A 27,963-nucleotide genomic window follows, 5' to 3' on the forward strand; every position below is an offset into this window, starting at 1 on the left:
TCGAAACCTTGTCATAGAATTCCACAAGGTTTCGAGATGGCTAGATGGAGGGGGTGCAGTGGATGTGGTATACCTGGATTTCAGCAAGGCCTTTGACAGAGTGCCCCATGATATCCTGGTGGAGAAACTGAGGAGTTTTGGGATACACCAAAGCACTGTCCGGTGGATTAGGGCATGGCTGCCTGACCGAAAGCAGAAGGTCACCATTAGTGGGGAATCATCGGGATGGCGGCCAGTGACAAGCGGGGTCCCCCAGGGCTCTGTCCTGGGGCTGATCCTGTTTAATCTTTTCATTAACGACATGGAAGAAAGGGTGAACAGTCTGCTGATCAAATTCGCAGACGACATGAAAACTGGAGCAGTGGCCACAACTGAGGAGCAGGTACTCCAGATCCAAAAGGATCTGGACAGACTATGGAAGTGGGCAGGAGACAACAGAATGGCGTTGAATGTGGATAAGTGCAAGGTCTTGCACTTGGGGCATAGGAATAGCTGTCATAAGTACAGGTTAGGTGACAAGTGGCTGGAGAGCAGCACTTGTGAAAGGGACCTTGGGGTGCTGATTGACTGCAGGCTGAACATGAGTCAGCAGTGTGATGCGGTGGCCAAGGGGGCGAACGCCACCCTGGGTTGCATAGCCAGAAGTGCGGCTTCTAGATCGAGAGAGATATTACTACCACTCTACACGACTCTGGTGTGTCCGTAACTGGAGTATTGTGCTCAGTTTTGGGCCCCTCATTACAGAAAGGATATAGCCAGGTTGGAGTCAGTGCAGTGTAGGGCCACAAGGTTGGTGGTCGGTTTGCAGGGGATGCCATATGAGGCGAGACTGAGGGAACTGGGTCTCTTCAGCCTGGAGAAGAGGAGACTCAGAGGGGATATGTTGGTGACATAAAGGTATGTGAGGGGATGTCACACGGAGGTGGGTAGAGACCTGTTCTCCCCTGCAGAGGAAGGCAGGACGCACTCCAACAGAGCAAAGCTCAGGGAGCCATTTGGATGCCAGGAAGCACTTCCTGACAGTCAGGACCCCGAGGGTGTTGAATGGGCTTCCACAGGAGGCGGTTGAGGCCCCATTGGTGCGGGTGTTCAAGGATAGGCTGGACGTCCACATGGTGGGCATGTCGTGAGCGGAGCCGGCTGGTGCCAGAGGTCAGACTAGACTCGCTCTGTTTTCTATGTTTCTATGTTTCTATTAGTTATTGGGAGGATTAGAAGTGAGCTATGCAAGTAAGTGAATTTTCCCAACCTTGTGCCTTCCAGACACTTTGGACTGCAACACCCAGAATTCCCAGTCAGTGGCCCTGCTGGATGGGAATTCTGGGAATTGTGGTCCAAATGCCCCTGAAGGCCACCAGGTTGGGGAAGACCGCTCTAAGTTGTCCCACAGGGGAATTTCAGAGCCCATGTTGCTGGCTGATTTGCCCATTCACTGTCGGTGTTTGTGTGTTCCGTGTTAAAGAGAAATGCTTCAGCCGTGAAATTAAGATGGATCTAAGGAGCATCAACACTAATTCCATGTGCCTTTTTTTTCTTCCTCAGGTAAAAGCAAGTATCAGGACCTTCACTCCACGTGAGCGGCGGTTCCTGGAAGACAACCGCAAGTTTTCAAAGAAGGTGTGTGCTCTTTGGCCTGGAATTCACCTGTACACAGGGTTACCTGGTAAACCTTGTAACTGTTGGGAAGCGCCTGGTACCCGCCACGTGTTGAACTGCAACTGCAAGTGACCCTGTGCACTGGCCGTGGAAGCTGAGGTTGATGGGAGTTGAAGCCTGGGACATTGGAGCTCAGCAGGCAGTGAAGGCTGGGGTGGGGGGTAAAGGGTCAGACTGGTATCAGAAGATGAAGGTTCAAGTCCTCACTGACCCATGAACGCCAACGAATGACTGTAGACGGATTGCGCACTTGTACCCCTCTCTCACGCCACCTAACTTAATTTCTAGGGACACTGTCAGATTCAGGGGGTGGGACGGGAGAAGCAGGTCTATTGCCTTGAGAGCTGTGACTCCTTGAATTTCCCGGGAGTAGCAGGGCCTTGCACCTGATTCCACATGTTCCTCTTCATGATCACCTTGTTCCTGAAGCCTTTGGAGCAACTAGTTAACTAAGGCTAAATATGGACCAAAGAAATAATGGGAATTTTCTCCCAGGTTCCCTTGTATCGGTTTTGGGTTGGGGCACGGCCTTCATGAAGTGCCAGCTACGTAAATGCCAGTGTTCTGAGAACAAGCATGGGGCGCTGTTGCAGGTGTTGGCCTGGGGGCCCAGGAGATCAGGGCTCTAGTCCTCATGCACACATGAACTTCCCTGGGTGACTTTGGGTCAGTCACTCCCTCCCAGACTAGCCCACCTCAGGGGGTGGCTGTTACGAGGATCAAATGGAGTGGAAGAGGCCTTCGTAAGCCACCTCGGGTGCTTCTCAAGAAGAAGAAAGGCGAGATACAAATGCAGTGCAATAGCAATAATATATCCAGCATAAATCATAGGAGGGTGTTCTGAAAGGAGTTTCTTAAAGCCCTTAGATGCAGGATGCTGGGCTACCCCATTGGACGTTCCCCCTTCGCCTTTTCTCTTCGCATCCCAGGATTTATGTGCACAAGCAACAGCACTGGGGAGTTTCTAGATTCTGGGTTGTGCGAAGCAGTGACTGGGGAAGTCTGTTCTGATCAGTGCTGGGATGCTGAGCGCCAGATTCCTGGATCAAACTTTGTAACAACATTTTATTGATGGAATAGTTTGATCAATAACCTTCACCTTCCCCTCCAGGGGGGAAAAATGCACCAAATCTTGTTTGTCCACCTTTGGGTGGCCAAAGACTAGCAGGAAGAGCTGCCAATGCATTTTGTATTCTTGCGTGAAACATGCCTACTTTATCAAGGGAGGGCAAGTCCTAGCCAGAAAGAACAGACCAGTATTCAAGAGATTTACATGTTTATGGCTTTGATGCATTTTTTGTCCCCTAATTCCTAAAATACATTGGGAATTTGAGCTTGTTCTTTCCTTTCATTTCTTTTTAAACACATTCTTTGTCTTTATCTGTTCTTCCTTTCCACTGAATGTTCTCCAGATCTTATCAAAAAATGTTGATCGCGTGAAAAAAATCACCATGGCAATATGGAACGCAATACAGTTTCTCCGGAGCTGTTTTCTCTGGGAGTCCCCCGTAAGGAGTGTGATTGCTTTTGTGGTGAGTAGATTTCTTCACACACATAATTAGATGTATGTTCATGAGTCTCTTTTACGGTTAGATAACTAGTGAAATGTCCCCCGTTGTGACGGGCCCCTACATGTGTTCCTGGAGAAAGGTTTGCATACTGTACCACTAGCCCTCTGTGTCTGGGCAGAAGGCCAAATCCTGAGAAGGGCCACATTTCACACCCATTTGGCTGTTGCCCAGTTCTCAGCCCCTCTGCTCTGTCTCAGAGAATATCAGTGGATACCACTGAGAACGAAAACAATTTTCATCTCTGTATCCGTGTCCCTTTTAATTTGATTACACTTTTATATCGTGCTTTTCCAGTTCCAAAATGGAACAACCCAAGGCAGCTTACATAATTAAAAACCAATGAAGCAACAGCACAATTATAATCAACGTTTACAAACGCCCCCCCCCCCAAAAAAAACACAGTGCATAAAAGCAATAAAGGGCCAATAAACAAGGAAGCAACCAGCCTTTCTGCGCATCTCCGTATCCCGGCCCTGCGTTCTCCCTCTCAGTGTGACGCTGGAGCGTGAGAGCTTTGAAGAGGGTGGAAGAGGGAGAAGGTTGGGAATGCCATTTTGCTCCCTCGAAGAGCACACACAGGTGATGAGCCAAAACAGACTCACTGAATCGGGGGGCGGGGGGAGGGTGACTGGCATGCTGTGAAACGGCAACTGGAGGAGGGAAGGCTTCGCTCGGGCTCCTTACTGCTTCTGTTGCCCTTAGAGGAAGCCATGACTAACTGGCTGGAACCCTGACCGTGAGTGCCCTGGGGAGCAGGGCGGATGTGCTGTAACATTTTGTTGCAGTGCAGTTTCTCTTTCATAGGTGATACTGAAGTCCCTTTGCGACTGTTTGCTGCTTGCTTGGTGCTCTGTGGAATTGTGCCCAATAAGTGGCTCATTTATCAGCTTTCCTATAGTAACACATTTTTTTCATCCTCTGTTTTTGAAGCAATTAGCAATTAACTCAGTCTCTGTCTTTGTTTTTAAAAGTTTGAGTTTCCTGGTGATCTTTTAGAAAAGCACATGTGCGTAGACCATATGACTGCAAAGCCGGGTTTGGAATTGTGTGGGCAACATTTGAATATAGGAGGAAGAGTCGGAAAGTGATCCATTGATTGGGGGTGGAGTTTTTCTGCCCCCCCCCCCCCGAATCAGGCACCTGACAATAGGTGCTAAAATTTGCTTTATGGGCCTGGCTTTGAGCTAGGTATCTTTGCCCGGCCAGCATAATTTGAAATGCAAGCAACAGGATCCAACTTCCTTTGATGCAAATCTTGACCTAGATGTTTGATGCCTTCTAAACCGTGTGAATATGGCTGGTGCGAAGCTTCATGAATGGGCTTGCATTGAGAGAACATTTGTCTAACTCAGTATAAATTAAGCTGCTAGAAGAAACAGAGAGGTTCAAGACCAAGCCTGAAGTCCTTGCAGGACTTTAAAAACCTTTTGGCAAATAAAATATTTGCAAATAAAAATCTAGCACGTCAGCCTGAAAAAGACAGTTCTTGTCCCTGCCGTGCTTGTTTTCCATGTGCAGGGATTTATATTTTTATTGTACGGAAGCGTGTTCAGCCATGTGAGCCCCCAGCAGCCTTCTGAAGTGGGTCAGTCCAAGCGCAGATTGCCCCCTCAGTGCGAACTAAGGCTTCCTTGACTTTCAGCGATCTTCATGGAACGACATCAGAGTTGCTACATCATGTCGTGACATAACCTTAAGTGATATCTGCTGGGTTTGGATCAACTGAAGTATAACAGAAACACTGGTAATGTAAAGAAAGAAACTGGTACAGAAGCATCAGCGCACAAGGGGAGAGAACCCATCGTTTGTGCTTGGGCTGTGAACTCTGGGTTGTTTGTAGTTAACAATTCAGAGTGCAGGGTTCATACATAACAACAACCCATGATTCAGTTAGAACCCATGATCAGCAATGGCTTGTTCTCAGCCTGCATTCAACCCATACTTGGCTTGTTTCATGCAATCCAGTGTAACGGAAGTTAAAGGAAGAGCTGAATGTTATTTTAATGATGGGTTTGGGGTTTTTGAGCAGTGCATATTTCTGCCTTATTTCATGCCCTTTCAACCACCTCAAAATGGGAGAATATTCAACGGAACCATCAAGGAGAGCTGCTCACTCACCTTGCTCCAGTTCCAAATTTTGACCTGCCCGGTTTGGGTAGAAAAAACACTTTGGCTTGCTACCAGTTATTCTGGATTTGCCAGGATGAGGTTGCACAGACCTTTCCCATTCTATTGCTTGAGTTTCAGCAAGATCAACTTGCCCCCTTTTTCTTTTCTTGTAAATTCATAGCACTGCTACCCCCGAACAACTCGGGCTGTGCCATTTCTCACAGTGCTTACAAAAAGCAACTCTGCCCTGGTTTTTATTTGTCTCCAGGGATTCTGGCTCTTGCAGCCCAACATGCCTGAAATAATAAGAACAACAATAATCAGAAAGAGAGAGGCTAGCAAGAGCTAGACAGCCAAATGCCTTTTTGTTTTGTTCTGTCAATGTCATTAATAAGGGTGTTCAACGATAGGCTGGACATGCACATGGTGGGCATGTCGTGAGCGGAGCCAGCTGGAGCCGGGGGTCAGACTAGATGGCCTGGGAGTCCCCTTCTGACTCGCTCTGTTTCTATGTTTCTATTCCCAGCCCTTATCTCCACTTCCTACACACATGTGCAGAGTAACTCCTTCACATGTTAGGTTAAGGGTTTGGGTTAGGGTTTGGTTAGCCTCCCCAGGTATGTCTGAAACCCTGCAGAGCAGTCACTGTCAACAGTGTCAGTAATGCTGAGCAAGAGGGCCTGACCTGATGTAAGGCACCTTTCAAACTGCTAGGTGGTGAAAACCAGACCTGGATCCAAAATTCCTTTAGGGGCAGTCTCCAGAGATGTCTTGGTTTTAAATTCCTAAAAGAAGAAAGAAGGAAAACCAGTTCAAGGGCCATTAATCCCTAACTGGCTACTCTCCAGTTGTATTGGACTAGCAACTTCCATCATGCACAACCCGAACTGCTTAGGAATGATTACAACTGTAGTCCAATTGCCCTGGATCAGGGATCCCATGGACATGTTTGGGAAATTTAGCTTTTATTTTGTTTCTATATATATAACATGCAACTGATGGGCAAGTCCATCACTGCATTTTAATCTCAGTGTTTTGAGATTAAAATGCAGTATCTCAGTGGAGGCTCCCCCCAGTATTTAATCTCACTGGGGAGCGCCTCCACACCGCTCAGTACTCATCCTGAATATATGCAGTGGAAGCCAGATGGGGCCAGCACTGATTAGCTAGCTCCTGTGAAGTGCGGCAGAGATACCCTTCTGCAAAACTGGTTTTCCTTTGCCTGTTTGCTTGATAATGAGCAGACATGTAACTTTATTAATTTACATGCAGTGATGTCTGTCTCCAGCCCTGCCCCGCTTTCTTTCTCTAAAGGCAGCAAGCCAGCCTAGAGGATAGAAAAAGCACATGAATGAGATTATGTTCCTTTGCTGGTATATACCCTGGTTCTTTTAGATTTGAAGTTTTGCTGTGATACCTACAACTACAGCGCCCATCATGCTCTGTCTCCATTTGAGATTTGATGCCAACATTTCAGCACTTCCAAGATTAACACAGGGAAAAAATGTGCCAGCAAAAAGTTCTGTCCCACAATGTTTTGCTCTTTCTTGCGAGACTTCAGAGCTGAAGGCAGAAGAGAAACTGCTTAGAAGGGCAAAATAAAGTTTCGCGGCATCTGAAGAACAGGAGATTGTAAAGAGTGGACAGATCTGATGGTTATGTTTTATTTTTAAAGAAGCACACCGTTGGCAAGGTAGTTAAAGAGCTGTTGGAGAAAGCTGGACCGGGCAGGCGAAGAATGGCTGGGGGCAGGAGGGCAATTTTCAGCCTAAGCAGGCACAGGGTGATGTCCTGTATGTGGAAGCCCTCCCTCTCCCTGCTCTGGTTTCCCTGCTTCCCCCCTTAAATTCTCCCCCTTCCAAGTCTCTTCTGCCAAAGTCTTTTTTCCCCACCCCCACCCGCCAGCCACCCACCTGTGAATTGCTGAAGTTGATGTATAGAAATATTTGGCACAGCACTAATTACTTTTTCCTATGAGAGCTGTAATAGGTTAGAGACCTGCCTGCCCGCCCGCCCGCCCGCCCGCCCTCCCTCCCTCCCTCCCTCCCTCCTTCCTTCCTTCCTTCCTTCCTTCCTTCCTTCCTTCCTTCCTTCCTTCCTTCCTTCCTTCCAAGTTGCCCTTTATCAATCTGACTCTTGTGCCATTTGGAATCATGTCTGCGGCCTCAATGAGCCTCCAAAAGGGCCTTTCTGTCTCGATTTGTTTCATCCGGCGGTCTGTTCAATAAGTTGCGCAAACATTTTAGTGAAGGAGGGAAGAAGGGAAGGAAGAGTGTCCAAACCTGCACCCAGCAGATAGAAAAACAGTTCCAGTGGCGTACGCTGCTGTAACCTGTCAAAGAACCGTGCTCAGGTTGCGTTTCCAGCTAACTTCCTCGTGTGTGTGTGTGTGCGCGTGTGCGCGCGCGCTGTTTCTGAAGCTTCAGAGCTTTATCATTTCATTTCTGAGCTGTCATTTTTATGGCTCTCCCTGGCTGCTCCTTTTTTGGACTCCCTCAGATGGTGCATCTTTCCCTTTGTATGCCGGGACTTGGCAAGAGGCAGGCCCTTTTTCACTGCTATATGAGGTAGGCGTGCTGGAAACAGTAGCCTGTAATTATGCCCACTGCAGGTGACAGTTACAAGAGAACAGCTGTAATAATTTTAGTGCCTGATCTGATGTTTTCTGGGGAGAGCACCCCCCCCCCCCCCGGGCCGGTTTCCCACCTCCATGTCTCTCCCTTGCATGCTTAGCTCCTTGCTACTTTCTGCATCCCGAAGTGCTTTTCCTGGTGATCGGCCTCAACTTTTGCCTTCTCCATCTCTTTATTCATGGCAGGAAAAGGCCCATTTTGGCTGTTTGTGTGTGTTGGACTGGGCAGCTTGCGTATCACAAAGACCCGTGCAGAGTGCAGTGTCGATCCGGGCCTGATTGCAGTTCCTGCTTCCCAAGTAGCCCGGCCACCCAGAGAAGGGTTGGAAGGGCACAGCGGTGGGTTTAGGAGAGCTGTGTCCTTGCCCTTGTTTGTGGGTGGAAACTGAGGGGTGAATGAGATGGGAAGCAGCCCCTGTTCTTGACCCAGCTGGTCCCAGCCCCAGAGAATTGAAGTGGCTCTTTGCTGCAGAGCTGGGCTATTTCTCAGGGATGCCTGTGGAAACTGGAGGGACCACGCCTCCTAAAATTGGTCTCTGCTGTTGGGCAACAACGGGGGCCTTAGAAACACAAGGGCAGGAATTGGCCTGCTTTGGGCCACTCTGCAGTTTACAAAAGGAAAAATAAAGACATCCCAACCCTAAGGGGGAAGCCTTCCCCATCAAGAAATAAATAAACCCATCCCAGTAAAAGTGCAGCAGTCTTCAAAGATCCGGAAGGCAGAAGGAGGAAAGAGTTGTTCTCTCTTGCTGCAAAGATTGGAAGGGACAAGTCAACGGGGCCGGGGAGCAGCTCACAGCTAAACTGTAGGAGAACATTCTGAATGCTGAAAAGTTTGGCAGTGGAACAGACTGCCTGAGGAGGTGCTGGATTCCCTTGCTGAGGCTGCTGAGGTGGGGAAGGGAAGCCATTTGCAGCTTGCACTGCAGAACCCTTGAAGAAGAGGTTGGACTGGATGGCCTTCAAGAGCTCCTCTGCCAGTGCCTTTATGAACGAGGTGCAAGGAGTCTGAACGCTCAGACCAAATTGCGCTACGTGGCAAGTCTTGCTTGTTTATCGGGAGGGTCCTTTGGTGGAAGGGAGGGGACGCCTGCTAAGCCAAACGCGGCAGCCGGGATTTTGGCGTGATCTTCTAGGAGAAGGAAATCCTGCAGGTGGCGATGCAGAATCATGAATGGCCGGAGAAGCCCAGCTTTGCACATTTGCTTCCCCTCACCCTGCTCTTTCTTCCTCCTGGTGAGCTTTGCCCCAGCCCGCCCTACTCCAAGTTTTATTTTTTTTAGCCTTTTCTGCTTATCTGTTGCTTCAGCCTCAGTTTCCAGAACAACCTGCAGGAAATCTCGGTAGGCAGTTGGCCATCCAGACTTAAGCACAGCTCAGCAGAAGTCCTGTTAGACTAAGATCTCTGTGGGTTGCCAGCTGATCGGCAATAATCTGGACAGGCAGCCCGTTCCCTCCTTGGTGGGACATTGGTGTTAATAGCCAGAAACATGGGATGCAGGGTCCAGTTTTTAAGTTTTTTTTAAAATCTCCCCAGCTGTTTTGCTAAGACTGGAGTAACATAGAAACAGAGCGAGTCAGAAGGGGTCTCCCGGGCCATCTAGTCTGACCCCCGGCTCCAGCCGGCTCCGCTCACGACATGCCCACCATGTGCACGTCCAGCCTATCCTTGAACACCCGCACCGATGGGGCCTCAACCACCTCCCGGGGAAGCCCATTCCACACCCTCGGGGTCCTGACTGTCAGGAAGTGCTTCCTGGCATCCAAATTGAACCTTGGCTCCCTGAGCTTTGCTCTGTTGGAGCATTTCCTGCCTTCCTCTGCAGGGGAGAACAGGTCTCTGCCCACCTCCGCGTGACACCACCTCACATACCTGCATGTCATCTACAGATGCTCTACTCTACAGCAGAAGAGACAGCTAGTCCGGGGTGGATGGGCCAGGGGGTCTCCTCCCCACTAGCTCGGTGAACTTCGTGATTTCCGGGAGTCTGGCTTTCCCTGGCGGGTGCAGAGCCAAAGGAGGAGTGCTCCTCTGCCCAGTGCAGTTGGCGTGTTCTTCCCCCTCCCCGTCGTCTGTACGCAGCCATCTTGCACCTTCCACCCTGGAGATAATATGGGGCAGGAAAAGGGCTTTGCAAGCTGCTCCCCCTTGCAATCGGGAGTCCTCTCCTCGTGCACCATCTGCGCCCACTGGGATTGGGCACAGCATGCTCAGGAATGCCCTGGTTATCACTGGTCAGAGCGTGGTCCCCGCATGCCTATGGATTGCCTATAGGCCGGGCTGGGGCGGTGGGGAGGGATAGATAAGGGGGGGGGGGGTTCGTGGAAGGAAGCTAAGCCTCTGCCAGCCAGATGAGCACAGTTATGGATCAGAGCTTATCCAGGAGCACAGGTGAAGTATCTGGAAACCCCTACCTGTCCTCCAAGCATCTGTGTGCTGATCCAACCACTTACTGGAATATTTCATGTCAGGTGGTCACACACCTAAGCTTTCTTGATGGGAAGCAGCTGCGAACTGCCCTTCACATTTGGACTGCCCTAAGAAGTTTGGCCTGAGGTGCATGGATGCATGCATGCTGCAAGTTTCATTTCATCTTTCAGGAGCTCAGGATGACAGGCAAGGATGCCCTCCATCTTTATTTTATCCTCCCAACAACCTTATGTGGTGGATTAACCTCCGAGGCTGATTTTCCCAAGATCCCCCAGCAAAATTCATGGCTGCGTGCAGGATCTAAGCTTTGGTCTCACTCATGAAAATATGCTTTAGTTCCCATGCCATGTGTGGAATTCCAACTTTTTCCTACTTCGGTCAAAAATATTATGCTTGTGGAACAAACAAGCTTAGGACACACTTCAGGGGCAAGAACTTCATCATTCTAGGCTGCTTAAAGGTAGAGATAATCAAAGCAAATGACCCTTACCGCACCCACCAAACAGAATACCTGATCTTCTAATATATTCCACTTTCTAATGTCTTGGTGAGGAGTCACCTGCCCAATTCTCTAGAATGTAGGATATTCTCGGTGCATCTGAAGCTGCTTATATCAAGTCAGATCCTTGGTCCGTAAAGCCTGGCATTGTCAGCATGACTTGGTGGCAGTGACTCTCCGGGCTTCCTGGGGATGTCGGGCGTTGAGCCTTGGACCTTCTACACGGAAAGCATGCCTGGGTTCTGCCACTGAGCTGCAGCCACTCTGGCGTCCTTTCCCTCTTCCGTAAGAAGGAAGGGCACTTCAACTGCTGCATTATTTTCCAGCCCTTTTGCTCCAAGGAGCCAGAGGCAGTGCATAGAATACTTCCCTGCATTTTGTTCCCACACTAACCCGAACCCAGTGAGGAAGGGAACGGGCCCAGTCACCCAAGTGAGCCTCACTTCCACATGGAAACGACTCTGCATCTGGTGCTGCAGAGTCGCAGGCCAACACTCCTCTCACTGTGGCACATTGGAAGAGTTCTCTGGTGTTCAACAGCTTGCATCTTTCCTCACCTGCCTTTTCTCCATCATCTATTTTACATTTGTTTTGTTTTGTGCTTGTTAACTTGAGCGGAAGTACAGAGCTTAGGAAAGTTTTGGACAGGTGGAGTGAGTCAGAAACATCTGAAGGTAGGAGGAAATTAGGATCAGTCGCTAGTCCAGTGAGGGGTTGAGAGGAACAGCTGCCCTTTCCTTCATCACATCTGGGATGTCTCAGCCGGGGATGTGACATCTGGCTGCACGTTGCCCCGCCCCCTCCGCTGGCAAGCGCCGGACGTGGCGCGTGAGTGCCTGCAAGTGTTGTCACTGGCTGTCGTAGGCCCAGCCTGTACGGTCCATATTCTCCAAATGGGTCGTGAGTGTGGACGTCAATCCCATGAACTTGTATATTAAAGAATATTATATTCCTGTATTTAATACTCAAACCCGGGTTGATGATGAGTCAGCTTTGTCACAGCCACTCCAGTGTTCGTTGTTGTCATTTTTAATTAGTAAAGGAAATGTCAACCTCCCATTTGCAAACATGAGAGAGGGAGAAGATTTTACTTCAAATCTTTATTTGCCCAAACCAATTCGTTTAAAAGTTTGAATTTTAAACCACGCAGCAGCCAAAACACTTGAAGAAATGTTTTTAGTCAGTGCATATCCACTCCTTGTTCTACATTTCTTTCACACTTACTAGTCCCTGGACTAGAATAAACCAACAGAGGATGTGAAAAGAGCCACTTAGGGAAGGTATACATGATGATGCATGACAGGGTTGGAAAATATTGCACTTCGGTGACCCGCGTGTGCAAGAACCAGCAATTTGGTTGAGGTTTCCAATCAACAGAGAATGTCTGCCTGGGTTTATAAGGATAGATATGGAACCTGGTGAATGAATAGGGCTTTCTTACAGGGCAGGTATGGCCATCATTGAAAGGGATTGTGGGTAAGGATGCTGTTGCCACACAATACCTAGAGGTTCTTGGGAATATGAAAAAGGATACATCTGATTTTTTTGGCAACAGTCTCATGCTCTCCGTAATGGCTAAGTTTAGATTCCAGAATGTGCATTACGCTGAGAAACAGTGCTTCACTTCCATGACAGTCTCTCTCTCTCTCTCTCTCTCTCTCTCTCTCTCTCTCTCTCTCTCTCATGAGTTTGTCTAATTGTAAAGAAAAGAGAAAACAAATGTGGAGCTTTCCTATCACCCAATAGTGGTTTGAGCAGCAAATAGCAGGCCATCGGCCAGTCCTACAAGCAGAAAGCAATACCTCCCTTGCCCCAAATGGAAAGAAAAGTCTATGCATGATTCTTTCTCCTTGCTGGACTGAGCTTCAGGGAAGGATTCTATTTATTCAGAGCTTCTAAAACCCCCCTTTTCAGTTGGGAAGCCTTTCAGAGTGGATTACGGATTAAAAGCACCACCCTGCATTCAGGCTGTCAATCTTAAAAAACATATGACACACAAGGAAACACAGATGGGGAGGGAAGAGGAAAACGAGAACATGCAGGCACCTGTTTGTAAGGTGGTGCTGTTTTTGTAGTAACTGGGGGTGATATAGATGTGGTGATGAAATGCTGCAGGATGCTTTTGGTCATTTTGTCATGACCGGTTGGAAGGAACCGAAGTTGCTGCCATTTCTCAACGGAGCCAGTGAAAGGGCTCTGCTTGGTGTCTTTTCTGATGGAAGAGCTCCATCTCACAGCTGAAGGCCTTGTTTCTGAATGTGGGGCAGATGGCAGGGCTGCTTTCTTCCCAGGACCTCTCCAGCCTGATGGGATGGCTCTGCGTGAAACCCTCCCAGTGCAGGTTAAATTTGTCAGGCGTTGAATGACCTCAAGAGTGCCTTCCGTTGCATGGCAGTTTAGAGGAGGCTCACGGACCGTGGTGGGTGGGCACAAGCTAAAGGGAGGAAGGCTGACAGCAAAAGCAGAAGGGGCAAAGCTGCAGAGCGTACCAGCAAATGGTACCCTAAAGGTCATCCTGCTAATTAAGCACCAGGAGAGCTATGTCAACCATTTCAGGATGGGGAGAATCTATGCCGAAGCTGGTGACCCAGCATACAATTGCGATGGCCCAAGGGAAGGTGGTGTGTGGGCATCTGGAGCTCCCTGGAGGTGATCCAGGGTGTCCAGACTTGGCCTTCAGGCCTGGGGCTTCCAACCCTGGCGGGATAAATTGAGGAGAAGGAAAGGGAGATGGTCAGTGCATGGGCGCAGGGTGGAACCTCAAAGAGAAGGTGTAGGAGGGCAGCTGAAGGTCACTCTCACTGAAGTGGGATCAAGATGTGAGGAACAGAGTTACAGTGATGGCTGAAACCCGGCGATGTTCCTCTGCACCTGGTTGGGTCCTGGCAGGCTTAGTTGGAAAACCCCCTTGGTGGCTTACAAAGCTTTTCCTCCTGTCTTCCCTGGATGATAATAAAAATGACTTGTCTTCTTTCCTTCCCTGCTTTCGATCACAGTAACAGCCGCTGCCCCTCGACTTGGGCCATGTCTGTCCTTATTCTCCTGCTGGCCACATTCGCTTCATTCGGTACTGCTGAAAGTGTGCGTGCGTGTGTGCGTGCCTGTTGTACTTTCTCCACAATTACTCTTGATAGGACGTGGAAGGCAAGGGCTTCCCCACTGGGGTGAACTGCGCTGCATTTTTAAATTTGCATTCATTTGAATAAATTAACACGTGCAAATTCCATGTAACTACTCCCCCTTTTATTGTCCTTTTTGTAGTGCATCGGTAGCCCGCGTAGACCGACCGGGACACAGTCCCTGTCCCCGTGGGAGAGAGCCTGGAATTTTCTAATTCCAATGCACCTGCCACTTTCCATTGTGAGACCCAGGTAAAACTCGGTGCTGTTGTCACGTGTCCCTAATTTGGGGAATGGGAAAACCCTGCAAACGTGTCTCCTCTCCGCCCACCCACCAGCGCAAGACTGACTGACTGCGGCAGGCATTTCATTGGGCTCCACAGGCATTAATATAGGTGCTGCATGGTGCTAATTGCCACCCTCTCCAAAGGATCAAAGCGGTGCCAAAGCATTTCATTATCACGTTGGTCACCTGGGCGATTTAAAAGGGAGTAAAGAAGACATGCCTGTGTAAGAGGCAAACCAAAGCACAAAAAATCAGGGTGCTAAGCAGCATTTCAGTCATAGTCACTTTTAGGCCTAGCTCAATGAGCCTTCCGCAGTGCAGAGCTGTGGCTGTGCTGGCTGGGGATGATGGGAGTTGTAGTACAGCATGCCTGGAGGGCACCAAGCTGAGGAAGACAACAGTAGACTGTTCATGGGAGGGGTAAGCAGCCGTCCTCCTGTTCTTCTGCCAAACATAGCATAGAAGGGGCCTGCCAGGCCAACCAGCCAGAGAGCTTTGGTTGGGGCCAGTGAGAAATGAAAGAAGGCATCATCGGGTCCAATGGCCTGCTCAGGGCAGGGCCTCCCAGTTAAACCATCCCTCTCTGGTGGCTGTCCAGGTGCACCTGGAATGCCTCCAGGGCGGGAGAGCCCACCACCTTCCCGGGTCATGGGTTCCATGGTCAAGCTGCTGTAACAGTCATGAACTTCTTCCTGATATCTAGTCAGAATCTGGCTTCCTGTAGCTTGATCCTGGTCTTCTGTGTCCTGCACTCTGGGAGGATCGAGAAAAGATCCTGGCCTTCCTCTTCGTGTCAGCCTTTCAAGTACTTGTAGCGCGCTATCCTTTCTCCACTCAGTCTTCTCTTCACAGGGCAGAACATGCCCAGTTCTCTGCATCTCTCCTCCCAGGGCTTTGTCCCCAGTTTCTGTTTTATGCAGGCAGCCCCATTTATGTCCTCGCATTTAGCAAACCCTAAGTGAGAGGGAGAACCCTCCATCCCAAAGCCCGCTTCAGGGACTATGGAGCATGGAGGGCTTCCTCCAGCCTGATCTGCCACATCAACGGGGAATGTCTGGAGTGAGGTTGTAACCATGCTCAGATGGACATGATGCTGTCTTCCCCTGGATCCAGAGAGGGGCAATGTGACCAGCTCGTGGATTCCCACCGTGCCTTCGGTCTTCTAATGCCTAAAGGTGTCTTATGAATTCAGCCTCCTTCATTTCATTCCGGTGAACTCATAGATTCATGGAACAGCAGAGTCAGAAGGGGCCTAGAAGACCAAGGGGTTACCCAGATCAGTTCCTCCACACACAGTACAGTGCAAACACGTCCCTTTGCCTTCCACCTTCATTGCCAGCAGTTTTCGAGAAGGTGTGGGCAGCGCTGGACTGCCGGGCTAATGCAGCAGGAAGCTGCAGGCTCAAAAGCAACCCGGAAAACGTGGACATGCTTGTTTCCAGAGCAAGGCAGGTCGGCCACGTCTGCTGGCCTGTCCCAGTCTCGGAAGAGGCAGGACCGTGTGTTTCCGGGGCTGCTTTCTGAACCACTTGCCTGCTGTTTCAAAACTGCCTGGCACCAACTCTGGCATTCATTTGGCGCCAGGGTGAGGCCGCTCTCTTCGTGGGGGCACATGGGAAACAATTCCAGCACCCTTGTTGCATGGAATTTATTTTAGCCACTCACGTGGGTGTCTCAAGTTTCCCGTGCTGGCATTTTTCGCTGCTTTCTTTACACTCGCGGTTTGCCGTTTTCACGGCTGGTTGTGAAGCACAGGGAGGTACAGAGGTGAGTCTCATAGAAATTCATTGCCATCATCACAGCCACCAGAGGATCCTGCCCAGTGTTAACTTCTGCGAGGCAGGGAGGGTCACTTTCTCTTCCGGAGACGCTTGAAAGGTATGTGTAGGAGGAAGCACCTTGCATAACACCCCCCCGCCCCGCTCCTGTCGTGTAGGCAGAAGGTAACTTAAGGCGCCATTTAATGCACCGTTTTTCTGCTTGCCTATGTACAGGATTGTGTCCTTGATGTGTTTAATGTGTGCTTTCTTTAATTGGACATAGTGGTAGGTGCTTTTTAGGGCCTTTTTTTTCTCTAGCCTTCCCTCATTATGGAATAGCATTGCCAAGAAGCAAGAATTTGCATAAATGGAATCCCAGCAATAAGCTGGGTTTCTCACTGCAGAATACTTTGGCTTTCACTTCAAAGACAGGCTTCCCACCAAACTGGAGTGCGCGAGGCGATGTGGTGGGTCCCACGAAAGGAAAGGAGACTCATCCTCGTCGCTTTGTCCCATGGGGTCAGCGTGGGTTTCTTTGGCAGACGGTGCTCTGTTTTTGGTTGGGCTGTTCAGCCTAAAAACCTGTCAATATCTCTTTCATGGAGACTTTGAACAGATGCCTAAAACAGTTGCTCAAAGGAGGGAAGGATGGGGGAAAAATAAAAAATACCTTCTCTAAGTACCGAAACCTGGGCATATAATCATCCAAGAATACTCTGCTCATTCTGCTACTGACAGTTCGTGTACTGCACAGGGTGTTACCTCTCTGGATTGCTCCAACACTCCCAGTGTTTCATCTATATCTAAAAATTAAAAATTCAAACAGAAATCTGGCCCTCCTGAACAAAGGCCCCTTCTGGGCATATGGTTCATTATTCACATTTGTTTAATTACTAAAACACCCGGGATAGCTCTCGCTCGCTCTCTTTCGCCTGCCCTTGCTTTCAACTTGCAAAGCTGGAGCTGTTCTCCAGGAAGAGGATTCATTCTCGTAAAATTAAAGGCCTGCCATTTATTTTGTATTTCAAGATGCAAATGAGAAGATGGATGCTCTCTGTGTATGTAATGCACACGTATGGCTGTGAGTGAAGAATTCACATGCATGCACAATTGATATAAATTAGGATAAAGACCAGCAAACATTTAGGAAGCTGAAAGCATCACCACATGTTACATGTTCTCCCATGCAGCACTCTTCAAAGTCTTGCGTTCTCATCTGGCAAAGCAACAGTGGAAAGCTTCAGAAAAAATGAAGCCTCAGTATGGGAAGGGGGTGTTTAACTCCTTCTTCCGCAGGTATTCTCTGCTCTGAATTGCATCTGCGAAGCTCTTTAACTCTTCCGAAGTAAAAGCTGCATATTTCTGATATTCTTTAGGAAGAAAAACTGCTAGCTCGGGGCCAGCCCAACCTATTTTTCTGCCTGAAGCAATGAAGAAGTTGGCTCTTTTCCCAATTCTGTGTACAGAAGCCAACTGGAGGAGGCGCTGAATTCTTCAGCGCTAGTGATGGAACGGGAACCAGAGAATCAGACTAGCTGTGGAGGAGGGCAGCTGCGGGGCAAAGAGTTCTGTCTTCAGCTTCTCAGCACCATCCGTTGCCCTGCAGTCTCTGCTCTCGCTCACTCAATCGTAGCACCGGCCTTAAGCCGGAGTGGTTTTGAGCAAGCCAGAATGACTCAGAAGTAAACAGCTTTGCCCCTGCTTTCCCCAGTTCTTCATCCGTAGTCACTTCGGTTGATAAGAGTTGATAAGAGTCTCCTGAAGTCTTCTGCACATGCAGAAACCACACAATAGGGATAGACAGATCTGTTGGCTTTTCTTTATCTTCCACTGAATTTTTAGAAAACTCCCTCCCTCCACCCTCTCTGAATTTTTGTAAATTCTTATCAGAATGAAGTGGAACAAAATTCACTTCTGATCTGTAACTACATTCAGTATCTGATCCCTGTCTGGGGTGTCCACATGTCCTGCCGTTGGTAAAGAGGCAACTCCCAGGCTGAAAGCGGGCCATTTGAAGCCACATTTGAAGTACCAAAGTGCTCAAGCTCCTGGCCCTGAGGGACAAATCTGATCATTTCGTTTTCTCCCAAGTGCACTCTTAAAAACAAACCTTCAGTGTTTTCATGCCAAATATGGAGAACTCTATCCATTTTAGTGAATTCTTAAATGCATTTAAAATGTTATAGACTGTCCCATTACTAGTGTCTCGCGGCAGCTTGAATTCTTATCAAAACCAAATGGCTATGCTGTTCTTCCCCATTCTGTCTATGGAGTTGCAGACTCGCACGGAATCCACAGTTCCTGCTTCTCGTATGCCTAATACCCATGGCTTTGCAGATGACATGCACTGATCTGTGATGGGGATGATCTCTCTGCCTGCCTATTGTTTAGGCTTGGTTAGGCCAGCTCTGGTCCAAGGACACTCGCACAGTTAAGTGATGCCCAGTGCCCAGCACATCACAGGTTTGGCTCCCGGCAGTGCTAGTGTCAGGGCCGGGACGTGGGTGGTGGCCGGGACAGACAGAACACTGGGACCAGGGTGCTGGTGTGGAGCCAGGTCCTGCAGCTCAGTAGGGCTGGAGGCTACTGGTGTGGCCAGCAGTCCGGGGCCATGCTCAAGGCAACAGGCAGTCCAATGTTAGACAGGAGAGAGGGAGAGCTCAGTCCAGAATCAGTGCAGTGGCCTGAAGCCAGGGAAGCGGTCACGTAAAGGGGGTCTGGCGAAGAGGGGACTGGAGCAGGGCACGAGCAACCGGGAGCAAGCAAGAACACACCGGAGTGGGACCGGAGCAAACTAGGGCACCCAGGATCCAAGGGGAGCAAGACGGGCCCAGACTGGAACAAGGCAGGGACGAACCAGAGTGAGCAGGACCAGACTGGAGTAAGGCAGGAAGAGCCGGAGCCACCAGGACAACTTGCGCTGCGGTGGCCAAGGACGTCAGTCCCAGGAAGCCTTTTCCTGCGCAGGCCCGCACAATGGGCTCGAGCTGCTCCTGCGGAGCCCGCAAGGGTGCTCCTGGCTCTGCAGGCACTTGCAGGGCCCCTCAGGCCTGACCCTGGCAGCCAGGAAGGGTACTGGCCTGAAGCTGTACGGTGGCATTGCCAGCCCGGGTGGACAGTCCTGAAACAGGCGGCTAAGTCCCGTGGGTCAAATACTGGTTTGGCCAGTCACTGGGTCAGAAATAGTGACTTGAGTCTATTGGTGTATCAACGCATTGATTTATCACACTTCAGCACTGTCCGATAGTAGAAGCTGTTTGGAGTTGTGACAACAACTGAAGCCATTACGGCATGTGATCACACTGTTAAAGTTTAATGCTGCAGGATCAAACGGAAGTGAAAACCAAAGTTAAACCCAGCAGTATGAAGATTCAAAATGCAGTAAAAGGTTTGAAACAGAAACAGAAAGACTAAAATGCCCGGGGAGTGAAGCAGGTACCCTCACCTGGTGCATGAAGGAGAGCAATGTAACTGCCAGGTGCCCCTGTCTGGGAAAATCCTTCCACAACCACGCACCGCATTAGAAAAGGCTCGAGATGTGTTCACACTGACAAGGAATCCAATATAATACTCTTTCCTAATCACAGAGACCTTTATTTTGTAAAGGGCTATTTTTGCAAATATTGTCTCTGCGGCATGTCGTTTGAGCCATGTATTCCGATGTCCAGTCTCTGGGAATGTTAAGTATTATGGTGGCATAACATTGATGTGATTTGGATCTTCATTTTCAACATGCAAAATGTCCAGGAAACTCTCACTTTATATTTGTATCTATGCATTCCTTTTGCAAAGGCACTTGTGACCATGTGTGGGAGATTTCTTTTTATTTTTGTGTATTTATTTAATATTACTCTGCTTCTTATTTAATTATTTGAATCCATTTAACTATTTAAACTTGTTCTCACTGTTGTGTCAAGCAGAGTTGTGAACGTGCGGCCACCGTTAATATGTGGGTGAGTAAGGTCAAGAGGTGGGTGGGTTGGTGGCCCATAGGGTTACAAATTTATTCAAAATGGCCCTTGTGATTGGGTTTATTTTATTGTTTTTACTGATGTAATTGTTGTTGGATGTTGGCATGTAATTATGAACATCCATATTTTTAGTGCTGCTTTTCTGTAAACTGTTCTGGGAACCATTTATGGCTGTTGAATGGTATATAAAATCAATCCATCCATCCATCAGTCAGCCAGTTAATCTACTTTGTAGCCTTCTGAGAGATTGAGTGATGGGGAGTGGCGAATTGAGTTGGGCTGAATTGAAGCCCAAGACTCAAACCACTGCATGATCGTGAGACTTTCCTTCTATGGGAAAGAAAACATTTGGTTACTCTGCAGTGTAGTCAATGACCGGAAACTGCCTGGTTAGCTTCGTTCTCTGCGCAGCTCCTCTGCACAACTCCCACAGACAATTCATTTATTATTTATTTAAAACTTGTATACACCGTCACCACATGCCTCGGCATCTTGGGAAGGCTCACAGCACATACAGTGAAAAACAATAAAACAACAACAAATTCCATAAAATATTATATAAAAAGAAAAACAAAAAACAAAAAAGCGACTGTTAATGATAAAATATTAGTTTTTAAAATAGCAATTAAATAAAAAGGTTTTAACCTGGCATTGAAAAGAATATAAACTCAGCACCAGGTGCACCTCTCCAGGGAACACATTCCATAATCTGGGTGCCACCGCAGAGAAGGCCCTGCTCCGGGTAGTTGTTCTTTTTATCTCCTTTACAGAGGGCTCCCAGAGCAGAGCCTCTCCCGCAGGTCTTACGCCCCTTAAGGCATTATTTATTTATTTAGATTTTTGTACGCTTTCCCATTGCATGAGCCTCTGGATGGCTTACATACAATAAATAAACACAATACAAATAGTGCACATAAAATCCAGATTCACCCTGTAATTCATGTGAGGGAAGAGGCGCTCCTTCAGGTATCCTGGTCCCAAGCCGTTCAGGGCTTTATAGGCTAAAACCAGCACCTGGAATTGCACCTGGACCTCAACTGGAAGCCAGTGGAGCTGGTAGAGGACCGGCGTTATGTGAGAATAACGACTGGTCCCCGTCAGCAGCCTGGCAGCACTGTTCTTTACCAGACAAGTTCTTGAGCAGTTTGTAGCGCCTATCCTTACATGGCATTCTACAAACTGGAGGTTTTAAGTTTTACGAGCCTTTTGACTCTTACTTACAGATTGCCAGGATAGTGTGAATGTAATTGACGTTTCAGAGCAAGGAGGCGGGGATAATTTAGGGCATTTCCTTGGCAGCGGCATATCATTTGATTCAGACATGGAAGTATACTTGAAATGTTGCCATATTATCCCCATGCATTTTGCAGTGCTGGAGCTTTGGATCAATAAACCCGTGTGAGCATTCAGGCCTCCTGTTATTCATAGCTACAGGACATGCTGGGGACTGGGCAGGAATGGCATCCTATGGGAATTAACTTTCTGATTCATTAGCAACATTCCTAGAGGGTTGTAGCCTTCTTTGTAAACGGCATGGCTTAAACTAGGAATGCACCTGAATGTTGTATCAGCCCACAAAGCCCTCAGAAATGACTGGCTTACAATCTCAAACATAAACAGGTGCACACATCTGAAATCGGTAAATTTGCAATCTGCAGATTTGTGAACTGTGTGCTTTATATTCACTTGCACCTGCAAAATGCACACTTTTTTTAAAAAAATCACATTTTTATAAATGGCAGATCAGGCTTGTTGGAAGACATTCATTCATAGGGGTTCCATCATTTGGAGATGACTTGATAGCTTGTGACAGCAACAAGAAAAGTGTGCAATTTTGAAGAACCTTAACCCTTTCCCATTGGAAATGTGCATTTCACCCGTTTGTAAGTGCCAAATCAAAGGCTGGCAAATAAGAATGGGAACCAAGCTTTGAAGTGAAGTTCAGAGAACTTTGACAAACTTGATCATCCCTAGTTCTACCATCTGTAGAACAAGCCTTTTGGGGTGGGAGGGATTGAATCGGAAATGCTGTTCCTTTTTAAAAACCCAGGGGCAGCGATACAAACTCACAGGCTTATATTCTTTTGAGTAAAACTTTAGACATATCGCTGCCCTTTTCTTCAGTAACGTGTTCTGTCAAGGCCAAATTTTGGAGAAGCAGCAAGTTATAATCTGTCATGTTTGGTAGGGCAAAGAAATGATTGGGCAAAAGTTTGTCTTGGTGCTTGTCCTCAAGTCAAAGCCAAGGTTAGATGGCACTGCCGAAACTCCAGATAATGCAAACTAAGCGCTGCTTTAAATCAAGTAGCAAATGCAAGATCCATCCTGTGTGTTGAATCCCAGCCCGAAGAATACAATTTTGCAGCTTTCAAAATGAAAAAACAATCTGGTACAAGCAAGCTTGGGGTTTAGAGATCTAGGGGAAGGGACCCCAACCTCTGAGGGGCAGCTTCTTTAGGTGAACTTGGCACATGGATGAAGCAGGACATAAGAAATTTGAGCTTAGACCCTGCAGATGTGTTTCTTTTATTTAGGGTATTTATATATTGCTCTGCAGCCAAACCAATTCCAGAGTGGTGAATTAAAATGCATTGGCTCTCGGGGCATAGGGCTGATCTACCACTAACCAACGGATTTGCGCATACACGCCTGTGGGGTTCTTTCTTGTCTTCTGGGTGCTTCTGTGGGAAGCTGCTTGCCAGTGGAAATATTTGCCCCAAGTTTACCAGCACATCTGCAGATGGTGAATTGGAGGGCAGCCTTGGGAAGGGTGAAGTGTGTTTCCCCCTAAGAACAGTTTTGTAGAGACAGAGCTCTCAGTGACAGTGGAACTGGCGCTTCTGACCCCGGCTGCTCACAAATGAAGGAGGACAAACGTCACTGTGAGTGGCTCTTTTCTCTCCAGGTTGGGGTTCTCCTAAAAGGCTCCCTCACTTCAAATCCTGAAACAAGAAAAAGCCTGGCAAAGATCCAGCCCCTTTTACTGTACATATGGCATCACTTCTTTGGAATTTCTTTTTTCTTTAAGCAACAAAACAGGTGATCTTTTGGCAAGCGCTTCTGTACCAGAACTTTGCCACCTTAGGCGAAAGGGGACATGGCTTTCCTCCAGGAAAACAAAGAAACAGAAAGCAGTGCAAGGGAAAGAGTTAAATGCCACTAGGACCAGCATTTCTTGGTCCTGAGCAAGGGAGGCCATGCTCTAGCTTAACTACCTGGAACTGAGATTTCCCTTTCTGTTCTGCTCCTGCAGCCTTCTTTTCATTTAAAATGAACGTGGAACTTTTGACACTTGTTTTGGTTGTTGGTGGTGGTTGCTTTTAACCTTTCTCTGATTTTCTTCTTTATATCTATGTAGGATTATGTAAACAATATGTGTAAAAGGAGAAGGTGACGCTAGCAATCCTTATGGATAGATCAGGGCACATGAAACATGAAAACAATTCAGGCTGATTTATCTTTCGCAAATATAAAAGCCTGGGTGGAGGGAATCAGAGGTGCCTGGAGATTCAAGGATGTGTATTTGCAAGAATAACATACTCGAAAGCTTTATTCTCCAAGTCTGTCTCCTCCATCTTTTGCTCCTTCTAGTTAATGCAAATGATGCACATTTCTCCCATAACCCTCTCCGTCTTGCTTTGTTTGTAGGTGTTTGTGATCACTGTTTGGCATTTTGAATTGTACATGGTGCCCTTGGCATTGTTGTTGCTTTTCGCTTACAACTTCTCCCTGCTCACTCCAGAGAAAGTCGCCAGCATGCAAGACCCCCAGGTAGGTAAACAGTGCTTCATATTTCAGGACCAATTATTATTTGCCCTTGAACAGTGGAGAAAATTAAGGCTTTGAGTATGTTCAGTTTAATGACAACAGCTCGTGCAGTTGGATTTCTAAGTGTCACTTTAAAGTAGGCACTTTCCTCCACATGCAAAAAAGTCCTTTGTGAACTAGGGAATAAAGATCCTCACACTTTTAAGAATGGTTGCTACAATATATAAGTCATAATTTTATTTTTATACTCTTAATTCAGAAGCCGCCCTCGTGCATGGGGGTTCTGTCTGGATAAATGGTCCCTAAACAAACAAATCCAGATAAATCGTGGAAGGGTCTCCTTTGGTCCCATCAAATGTGTGGGGGGACAGTTCAGTCGGAACGTGTGTGGGGGGCTTTGGGCAGCCTTTCATGAGGTTCCCCTGGGCACAGTAGGCAATTGGGCACGGCAGGTAAGGGGCACCCCTTCTTCCTCTTCCATCCCCCAGAATTTCATCCCACTGATATCTCAGGAGACACTGGAGGGACGCTGAGAGGAGCAGAGCAGGGCTCCCAGCGACCTGAAGTGCCAGCTGGCTCATGGTCACTCCTGGTCTCCCAGCATGGGCAAGGCTGTGGAACGGGGAAGATGGAGCGTGGCGAGGAGGCAGGTTTGGGAGACCCAGGCAAATGTGATGGCTGTTCGCACTACCGCAGTGTCCCTGCTATCCTGGGCGAGGGTGGAATTGGGCACGTTTGTGACTCCCCAGTGAAGGCCCAACCAAACTGGCTGCTCTACTTCCAGGCCCCAGCGAGTTCGGGGGTTTGGCGCATGCCACCCAAGTCCTAAGCAGGGGTTGGAAAGGTGGTGCACATGGAGGATCGTAATAGTGGCAGCAGGTAATGACGACGGGTTGGGTCCAAACTAAGGTAGTTACACATAAGTCTCACTGAAATCAATGGGAAAAGTTAGTCCTCAGTTAAATGCCATTGGTTTTTAGTGGGAATTCAGTGCAATTAACTTAGCTTGAACCCTACACATAATCTACACAGATTAATGACAATAATAATAAAGGATTGATGTGTAAAGAAATGCAAGGAACAAGATATGTGTTAGGAACCTTAAAAATGTTTGAAAGTTGCCAATGAACCCTTGGTTCTAAATCTCAGTCCCCCCAAACTTTTGAGAAACTATTATACCCTGCATGTGTCTGCAGGCACCCGCACACATACCGGATTCCTCAGGTAGATTTACAAAATGGTAGGGATGCCATGAGTGGGGCCGGGGGTCAGACTGGGTGGCCCAGGAGGCCCCTTCTGACTTGCTCGGTTTCTATGTGTCTAGTATTTGGTCAGCATCTCAGACCACGGAGAAAGTGAGTCTAAGAAAATGTCACTGAATTAAGACATCTAGAAGCACATGGCGCAGAAATGGCATGTCAGATGTAACTGTGGTTTTCCTCTTAACTCATGTGGCACTTACAAAGTGGACAACTCCCTTGTGCTAAACGAGAGAATGCAGCACCATCACGTATAAGGAAAATTGCTGCTTTCTTGTCAAAAGCCAGTTAGCTGGTCATCTGTAATTACGTATGACCAGGCAGAGAATCCATACAAAGAGGTATTTATTTATTTATTTATTTATTTATTTATTTATTTATTTAGGACTTTTGTATGCCGTTTTCTGTTGCTTTTTATCTCTTGCTTTATGGGAAAAATTAATCACCTGCTTTCCTTCTCCAAAAAGAAACACGAAGTGGCTAATGAAACATGCGGACCACCCCTGCCCCCAAAAAAGACAGCAACCCATTAATTAAAGATCATGACAATGCAGCACCTCCAAACTTAATGGTTTACTAACACTTAAATATACAAACTGAAACAGCAGTGAGAACAACAAAAGAGCCAGAATCCAACAGGACAGTGGCCTGTCAGGGTGGTTAAATTCAGAACCAAATGAGTTTCAGGAGTTTGCAGAATGTAAGAAAACTTTGTCTAAATGTAGGCAAATTTCATTCTTGCTTGCTTGCAAATCATGCCACCAGATTCTGTTTCCAATCCTAAATACAAACTGGAGCAGGAATGCAATTTTCAGAAATGTTCAGTTTTTTGAACTTCCTTCACATTTGGAAGTTCACGCCCGTGTGAAAGTGTGCTTCCAAAAATGTGCATGTGCTCAGTACATACTTCAACTACATTTTAGCTTCCTTTTGGGTCAGAATGTATGAGGAATCCAAGAGGGAATAAAAACTGACCAATTTTCATGATTTACTCCCATGCATTCTTGTTACCTCACCCAACACAGACACTGGCTTGGCGTTGTGTGAGTCGAGCCAGATGGGACATCCGTCTCTATGCTAAGCTGTGTTTTGTGCACAGTAAACACCAGGGAAATGTGCAAAAATTGCACTGTTTTTGCAAACTGGAAGCTGAGAACAACATGTGACTTGCACCCATCACTCGAGAAGAGTGTACTTTTCAGCTTCAAATTCTGTAGATCCTGCACCTTGCTTGTGCTCATCAGATCAGAAGTGGGCAAGAAGTCTGCTGAACTTCAAGAAGAAGCTGGACCTCCAAGTACCAACACTTGTCCACCTTCTATACGAAACCTATTTGACCCTTGTTGACAAGAAGGTATTTCATACACCTCACAGGAATGCTAACATGCCACCACAAACACAATTTCTTGACTCCAGACTGTATTGTTAGCATTCCTGTAGTTTGTATAAAACCACAACAAAGGCTCTTAAAATACACTGCCGTTTAACTTGAATTAAACTTAATTCAAGACAGCTCTGGAGCTTTGCAGAGAAACTTGCTTTTTCTTCTCCTGCCTCCCATTGAGGCAGCTTTCCTTGGTGCTTGTGCTCTTTTGAAGTGGGCGAGCCTTGCCTTGTAAGAGCCCTTAGGGAACGGAGCAATTGGAGGGGTTGCAGAAATGAGTTCTTTTGGGTAAGAGCCGTTTGAAAAAATGGTGCTAAAGCTCAGATCCTTGGAGCCGGAAAGAAGTGTGGATACTTGCCTTACTGGAGAGATGTAAATGGAGACACTGTTGGTGAAACCTTCAGGAAAGTCAATCACACTTGCCCATGTGGAGAGCAACTTTGTGATCCTTCCTATTGATGGGAGCTTAAAGGAAGACGGCAAATTGTGGAACACGGGAGTTCCACTGGGAGGGCCCGTTGCTTGGTGCGCAGATGCATGTTCAGCGCTTCAAGGGTCCCAGGTTTCCTCTCTTGCAGGGCTTGGAAGGTCCCCATGCCTGAAAACCACTGCTACCAGTCGCATCATCATACTGGGCTATGCAGGCCAGGGTTCTGCTGCAACTTCCTACCATAACTGTTGCTTGTTATTAAAATATTACCTTTGTACCCCACTCAAGGCAACTTGCATTGCTGACTTGGATTTGGGGAAGCCAAGCTCAGGGAATCTGGCGGATTCCAACTCTCAAACTGGTTTTCTTTCACATACCTGCTGTGAGGCAGGTTAGACTGAGAGTAGCCCAAAGTCACTGGCTAAGCAGGATCTAGAATCCAGATCTGCCTGGTCACAGGGCCAGCACTTCACCACCATGCCACAGTGGTTCTCTCCTAGCTTCCTGTATACCTGCGGATTCTTCTGCATTTTTCCAATTCTGTTTTGAGCCTCTCTCTTCCCACCCACCCAAGAGAAAACAACTTTTCAGTTAGCCAACCATTTCAAGACTGCTGAATATGATGACAAATGATAGGGGACTACAAAAACAACATGCAGTCCCAAGCCCTACACTTGTATCCATAAGGACATTTAACATGTCTTTTATTACATCTGGAAAATGGGACTTTTCTGCACTAGATGGAATTTGGGACAAACAACTCATTAAATACAAAGGGGGATATTTTAAAAATAGAGTATAACGTATTGTGGAGCTGAACAAACCTGATGAAAGTTGCCAATGTAGAGTTAAAAACAGCTGCTCTCCATCACTCATTCTCTGGTGGCACATCAAAATCTAAAATGTTCTCTTCACCACTGCTAAGCGGGTGATGGATGCTACAATTTGCTGTACATTTTGCTGAGGACAATATTTTTCCTTAGATCACCTCCCATGATCGATCAAACCTTATTTGGGAAACTTTATCTTAGGAGAATTCACGTCGAACCCCCTTGCCCACTAGAAGAACACATGGGGACTTGAGGGGT

At 47.6% G+C, this 27,963-nt stretch overlaps 1 protein-coding gene across 3 annotated transcripts in view; it reads left to right on the top strand.

The window, feature by feature from the left end:
- The window catches only part of MCTP2 (multiple C2 and transmembrane domain containing 2), a 124,550-nt gene that overhangs the window by 73,844 nt on the left and 22,743 nt on the right, over positions 1-27,963 (top strand). For all 3 annotated transcript variants that reach the window (XM_044445060.1, XM_044445061.1, XM_044445062.1), the window contains 3 exons: positions 1,543-1,617; positions 3,069-3,188; positions 23,683-23,805. In XM_044445060.1, the coding sequence (XP_044300995.1) occupies positions 1,543-1,617; positions 3,069-3,188; positions 23,683-23,805 (318 nt within the window). The remainder of the gene's footprint in view (positions 1-1,542; positions 1,618-3,068; positions 3,189-23,682; positions 23,806-27,963) is intronic.

The sequence above is a fragment of the Varanus komodoensis genome, unplaced genomic scaffold (genome assembly GCF_004798865.1).
Source record: "Varanus komodoensis strain SLA01 unplaced genomic scaffold, ASM479886v1 scaffold46_3, whole genome shotgun sequence".
NCBI classification, from domain to species: domain Eukaryota; kingdom Metazoa; phylum Chordata; class Lepidosauria; order Squamata; family Varanidae; genus Varanus; species Varanus komodoensis.